Source organism: Etheostoma spectabile, unplaced genomic scaffold (genome assembly GCF_008692095.1).
Source record: "Etheostoma spectabile isolate EspeVRDwgs_2016 unplaced genomic scaffold, UIUC_Espe_1.0 scaffold00017598, whole genome shotgun sequence".
In the NCBI taxonomy this organism is placed as follows: domain Eukaryota; kingdom Metazoa; phylum Chordata; class Actinopteri; order Perciformes; family Percidae; genus Etheostoma; species Etheostoma spectabile.
The window spans coordinates 1-7179 of record NW_022604151.1 but is presented as its reverse complement, the minus strand read 5'-3'; the positions used below and the strand labels follow the sequence as shown (position 1 = coordinate 7179).

Genomic DNA, 7179 nt, shown 5'->3' with positions numbered 1-7179 from the left:
GTGATGTTGTGATGTGATGTTGTGATGTGATGTTGTGATGTTGTGATGTTGTGATGTGATGTTGTGATGTTGTGATGTTGTGATGTTGTGATGTTGTGATGTTGTGATGTTGTGATGTTGTGATGTTGTGATATTGTGATATTGTGATATTGTCTTTATCGCCGACGTTGTCTGGTGCTCTTCCTTTCTCTTCCTTTAAAAACATTTTTAACCCTCGTGTTGTCTTCCACCGCGGACCGGTTGTCTTTCTGGGACAACGTGGGAAAATTACCTTCTTCGGGGCGCATTTCCCGACGTTTTATTCACCTTTTCCTTATAAATTCATGTCCACTAAACCCAATTTAAATGACGTAATATTTAGTTTTCTGGTTTTAAAGAAAGCCAACGACGTGAATTATTTTCATTTAACAGTTAAGATCAGTGGGTCACAGACTGGCTATTGTTTTAAGACCATTTCATTTAGCTTTCCAAATGCTAAAAAATTGAATAAAAACACCCAATATCAAATGGACGTAATCCTTAATATGACCTGCAAAGACTGTCGCACGGGTTCTATACGGCTGACGTTATTTTTGGGCACTTTGGTGGAAAGAAACCCATATGTCTGATATAAAAACTTTAAAAACACGAGGGTTAATCCTCATGTTGTCCTCGGGTCAAACTGACCCGATTTCCGTTAATTTCTTTTTCCCCCCCACAAAATACCTTTAAAATAGCTTTAAAATAGCTTTAAAAATAGCTTTAAAAATAGCTTTAAAAATAGCTTTAAAAATAGCTTTAAATAGCTCTAAAATAGCTTAAAAATAGCTTTAAAATACCTTTAAAAACAGCTTTAAAATAGCTTTAAAATAGCTTAAAAATAGCTTTAAAAATAGCTTTAAAAATAGCTTAAAAGAGCTTTAAAAATAGCTTTAAAAACAGCTTTAAAAATAGCTTTAAATAGCTCTAAAATAGCTTAAAAATAGCTTTAAAATACCTTTAAAAACAGCTTTAAAATAGCTTTAAAATAGCTTAAAAATACCTTTAAAAATACCTTTAAAAATAGCTTTAAAATAGCTTTATTTGACGCCACTTTCCTTCCAGTCTACTTCTGCTCGTTGTCTGTTGTTTGCCTGGTTGTTTGTGTGTTTACTTGTTTGTTTGTTTGCTTTTATTGTAGAAAACGCTGCTGTAACAGGGGTGTTTCCCCGCTGTCGGATGAATAAACTATCATCTAATCTAATTTTATCTAATCTAATCTTCTCTAATCTAATCTAAAAAGTTTTGGAAAAACAAAAAAAAATTTTTTTTAAAAAGAAGCATCTACAACATTAAAAAAAAGTGACAAAAGTGTGAAAAAAGCGATAATATTGTTGAAAATAAGTGACGATTTTTTTTTCTTCTCATGGTTGACGGGAAGACCGAAAACAGCAAAAAAAAAAAAAAAAAAAATCCACCCTAATCGTGGAGGAGAAACACTGCAGCTCTACCTCCTCCACCCGTTTCTCCTCCAGAGACACCATCTTCAGCAGCTCCTCCTCCGACGGCAGGCTCTCCTCCTTTATGACGATGGGGGGAGGGGGAGGACGGCAGGTCGCCATGGCGACCGGCTGCTGATGCGCAGGCGGCGGGTTGATGATGACGAAGACGGGCGGCGGGTGAGTCGGGGGGAGCAGCGTGGGGGTGAGGGGGGAGCCGGCCGGGTTCGGGACTCCCCCGTAGTCCTCCGTCTGCATCGACACGTGGGTGGGGGGGCACAGGGCTCATGGAGCCCCAACGGGACCCAGGGGGATCAGGGGGTGAGGGAGGACGGGTCCCCACCGTGGTGAGATAAATCTGGGGGGGGTCGCTCAGAGGAGGAGCAGCAGTCTGGGGAAGAAAGAGAAAATCAATGGGAGACAAGGGGAGAGAATGGGAGAGAGTGGGAGAGAATAGGAGAGAATGGGAGAGAATGGGAGAAAAAGGGAGAGAGTGGGAGAGAAAGGGAGAGAATGGTAGCGAGTGGGAGACAATGGGAGAGAGTGGGAGAGAATGGGAGAGAGTGGTAGAGAATGGGAGAGAATGGGAGAAAAAGGGAGAGAGTGGTAGAGAATGGGAGAGAATGGGAGAAAAAGGGAGAGAGTGGTAGAGAATGGGAGAGAATGGGAGAAAAAGGGAGAGAGTGGGAGAGAATGGGAGAAAAAGGGAGAGAGTGGTAGAGAATGGGAGAAAAAGGGAGAGAGTGGTAGAGAATGGGAGAAAAAGGGAGAGAGTGGGAGAGATTGGGAGAGAATGGGAGAGAGTGGGAGAAAAAGGGAGCGAGTGGTAGAGAGCGGTAGAGAATGGGAGAGAACAAAAAAAAGTGTAAAAGTAATAAAGTGTCCAAGCAGGGGGGCGGGGCCTGGACACTGACCTGTGATTGGCCGGCGGCGCTGACCGGTGTCTGAGGGCTGAGAGCCGGAGTTGGACAGGGAGACGGCTGGGTGACGATCACCTGGAGAGCCGAGTCAACAGCGCCACCTACTGACGGAGAGGAGCTCGAGTCTGATAATACACAGACCTGAGGAGGAGGAGGGAAGGGGGGGGGGGGAGGAGGAGGGGGGGAGAAGATAGGGGAAAACATCAGGATGGAGGAGGTAAATTCATAGAGTATTAAAAGGCCCCATGGTAGGAAAATGTCATGAGGTTTTTTAACATTAACCCCCATGTTGTCCCCATGTTGTCCCCATGTTGTCCCCATGTTGCCCTCATGTTGTCCCCATGTTGCCCTCATGTTGCCCTCATTTTGTCCCCATGTTGCCCTCATGTTGTCCCCATGTAGTCCCCATGTTGCCCTCATGTTGCCCTCATGTTGTCCCCATGTAGTCCCCATGTTGCCCTCATGTTGCCCTCATGTTGCCCTCATGTTGTCCCCATGTTGTCCCCATGTTGTCCCCATGTTGCCCTCATGTTGCCCTCATGTTGCCCTCATGTTGTCCCAATGTTGCCCTCATGTTGTCCCCATGTTGTCCCCATGTTGCCCTCATGTTGCCTTCATGTTGTCCCCATGTAGTCCTCATGTTGTCCCCATGTAGTCCCCATGTTGCCCTCATACTGCCCTCATGTTGCCCTCATGTAGTCCTCATGTTGCCCTCATGTAGTCCCCATGTTGCCCTAATGTTAACCCTCATGTTGTCCCCATGTTGCCCTCATGTTGCCCTCATGTAGTCCTCATGTAGTCCCCATGTTGCCCTCATGTAGTCCCCATGTAGTCCCCATGTTGCCCTCATGTTGCCCTCATGTTGCCCCCATGTAGTCCTCATGTTGTCCCCATGTTGCCCCCATGTAGTCCTCATGTAGTCCTCACGTAGTCCCAATGTTGCCCTCATACTGCCCTCATGTTGCCCTCATGCAGTCCTCATGTTGCCCTCATGTTGCCCTCATGTAGTCCCCATGTGGCCCTCATGTTGCCCTCATGTTAACCCCATGTTGTCCCCATGTTGTCCCCATGTTGTCCCCATGTTGTCCCCATGTTGCCCTCATGTAGTCCTCATGTTGCCCTCATGTAGTCTCCATGTTGCCCTCATGTAGTCCCCATGTTGCCCTCATGTAGTCCCCATGTTGCCCCCATGTTGCCCTCATGTTGCCCCCATGTTGCCCCCATGTAGTTCTCATGTTGTCCTCATGTTGCCCTCATGTAGTCCTCATGTTGCCCTCATGTTGCCCCCATGTAGTTCTCATGTTGTCCCCATGTTGCCCCCATGTTGCCCTCATGTTGCCCCATGTTGCCCCCATGTAGTTCTCATGTTGTCCTCATGTTGCCCTCATGTAGTCCCCATGTTGCCCCATGTTGCCCTCATGTTGCCCCCATGTTGCCCCCATGTAGTTCTCATGTTGCCCTCATGTTGTCCTCATGTTGCCCTCATGTTGCCCTCATGTTGCCCTCATGTTGCCCTCATGTTGCCCCCATGTAGTTCTCATGTTGTCCCCATGTTGCCCCCATGTAGTTCTCATGTTGTCCTCATGTTGTCCTCATGTTGTCCTCATGTTGCCCTCATGTAGTCCTCATGTTGCCCTCATGTTGCCCTCATGTAGTCCCCATGTTGCCCTCATGTAGTCCCCATGTTGCCCCTATGTTGCCCTCATGTTGCCCCCATGTAGTTCTCATGTTGTCCTCATGTTGCCCTCATGTTGTCCCCATGTTGCCCTCATGTTGCCCCCATGTAGTTCTCATGTTGCCCTCATGTTGCCCTCATGTAGTCCTCATGTTGCCCTCATGTTGCCCCCAGACACTAATACACTCACCTCTCTGGGTGTGTGATCGACCAACAGGGCGGCGTCCTGTTGTATCAGCAGCTCCGTTTTGATTGGCCGTGGGGTGGGCGAGGCCTGCAGTGATTGGATGGTGAAGGTGGAGTAGAGGCCGGACTTCATGTAGTCGTTGCGGGAGCTCTTCTGGGCGCCGCTGGGCGACGAGCGCTGGGGATCAAAACAGAAATAAATCAGTTAATATCGTCACTGTGTGTCTGTATCCTGCCGAAATAATAATAAGACACAATAATAAAAATAATACATTGTAAATAATACTAATAATACTATAAGATAATACTAACAAGGCCTGAACTACACACACATGCTCAGTACCTATACATGCACTAATGGAGAGATGTCAGAGTGGGGTGGGGAAGGGGGGTGCCCATGGTAAGGCACCCCAAGCCTTTGGTCCGTACTGGGACTTGAACCAGCAACCCTCTGGTTCCCAACCCCTTACGGACTGAGCTACTGCCCCCCCCAAGAAGAACAGAAAGAAAAAAGAGAAAGTCAAAGTGTACCTGGGGTAAGCTCTTTGACTGACATGCAGAAGCCCCGCCCCCGGGCCCTTTTGATTGGCCGTTGGGGTCGGCGGCGTCCCTCCTCTGGCCCTCGTCTCCGGTGCGTAGCCCCTCCGGCTGAGATGGGTCGGGCTGACCGACGAACCTATAGACGAACTTCTGACCGCTCACCTTCTTTATGATGTTCTGGAAGAAGAAAACAACAATAAATAAATAAATAAATAAATAAATAATAATAAAGAGCTGGAACACAATGCACCGACTTACAGGTGAGATCATAAAAATACAGGTACTTCTATTACCTATGAGTAGCCCTAACTATGACACCTTTAACTCCCTATGACACCTTTAACTCCCAGCGACACCTTTAACTCCCACCTTTAACTCCAAGCGACACCTTTAACTCCCACCTTTAACTCCCACCTTTAACTCCCAGCGACACCTTTAACTCCCAGCGACACCTTTAACTCCCACTTTTAACTTCCTATGACACCTTTAACTCCCACCTTTATCTCCCTGTGACACCTTTAACTCCCTATGACACCTTTAACTCCCACCTTTATCTCCCTATGACACCTTTAACTCCCACCTTTATCTCCCAGCGACACCTTTAACTCCCTGTGACACCTTTAACTCCCACCTTTATCTCCCTGTGACACCTTTAACTCCCACCTTTATCTCCCAGCGACACCTTTAACTCCCACCTTTAACTTCCTATCCCACCTTTAACTCCCACCTTTAACTCCTTATGACACCTTTAACTCCCACCTTTAACTCCTTATGACACCTTTAACTCCAACCTTTAACTCCCACCTTTAACTCCTTATGACACCTTTAACTCCCACCTTTAACTCCTTATGACACCTTTAACTCCCACCTTTATCTCCCTGTGACACCTTGAACTCCCACCTTTATCTCCCTGTGACACCTTGAACTCCCACCTTTATCTCCCTGTGACACCTTGAACTCCCACCTTTATCTCCCTGTGACACCTTGAACTCCCACCTTCATCTCCCTGTGACACCTTGGACTCCCACCTTTATCTCCCTGTGACACCTTGAACTCCCACCTTTATCTCCCTGTGACACCTTTAACTCCCACCTTTATCTCCCTGTGACACCTTTAACTCCCACCTTTATCTCCCTGTGACACCTTTAACTCCCACCTTTATCTCCCTGTGACACCTTTATCTCCCACCTTTATCTCCCTGTGACACCTTTAACTCCCACCTTCATCTCCCTGTGACACCTTTAACTCCCACCTTTAACTCCCTATGACACCTTTAACTCCCACCTTTAACTCCCTGTGACACCTTTAACTCCCACCTTTAACTCCCTGTGACACCTTTAACTCCCACCTTTATCTCCCTGTGACACCTTTAACTCCCACCTTCATCTCCCTGTGACACCTTTATCTCCCTGTGACACCTTTAACTCCCACCTTTAACTCCCTGTGACACCTTTAACTCCCACCTTTATCTCCCTATGACACCTTTAACTCCCACCTTTATCTCCCTATGACACCTTTAACTCCCACCTTCATCTCCCTGTGACACCTTTATCTCCCTGTGACACCTTTAACTCCCACCTTCATCTCCCTGTGACACCTTTAACTCCCACCTTTAACTCCCTATGACACCTTTAACTCCCACCTTTATCTCCCTATGACACCTTTAACTCCCACCTTTATCTCCCTATGACACCTTTAACTCCCACCTTCATCTCCCTGTGACACCTTTATCTCCCTGTGACACCTTTAACTCCCACCTTTATCTCCCTATGACACCTTTAACTCCCACCTTCATCTCCCTGTGACACCTTTATCTCCCTGTGACACCTTTAACTCCCACCTTTAACTCCCTATGACACCTTTAACTCCCACCTTTAACTCCCTGTGACACCTTTAACTCCCACCTTCATCTCCCTGTGACACCTTTAACTCCCACCTTTGAGTGGGGGGGGGGGAATCAATACAGCATCGTATTGCGATATTTTCAGTGGTAATACTTTATTGATGCCCAGGCGCAAAGTATCGATGTTTTATTATATATATTATATATGTGTTGGTCAGTTTGTCCCGTTCTGCATCGATAACATTGAAGTGAGATGAACAAACAGAGAAATGTATGAAACAGATGTTTCAACAAAACAAAAACGTAAAAAAGAAAAAAAACTTAAAAAGTGACAAAAAAAAGGTTAAAAAAAATACTTGTTGAATGATGTATGAGTAATGCAGCTAATGTATTCACCTGAGCAACTCTAGCAGTACTGCAGTAGTACCTTATGGCAGTAGTACCTTGTGGCAGTAGTACCTTATGGCAGTAGTACCTTATGGCAGTAGTACCTTGTGGCAGTAGTACCTTGTGGCAGTAGTACTGCAGTAGTACCTTGTGGTATAGTACCTTGTCATA

The 7179-nt window shown here is 46.5% G+C and overlaps 1 protein-coding gene across 1 annotated transcript; it reads right to left on the bottom strand.

The window, feature by feature from the left end:
• Positions 1-1469: 1469 nt before the first annotated feature.
• LOC116679543 (ETS domain-containing protein Elk-1) lies at positions 1470-4955 on the bottom strand (the record flags this gene model as incomplete). Its single annotated transcript, XM_032509203.1, is given in 4 exon segments — positions 1470-1848; positions 2372-2518; positions 4243-4416; positions 4770-4955. Coding segments are annotated over 4 exon segments (886 nt in total), but the record flags the coding sequence as incomplete, so codon positions are not given.
• Positions 4956-7179: the final 2224 nt, after the last annotated feature.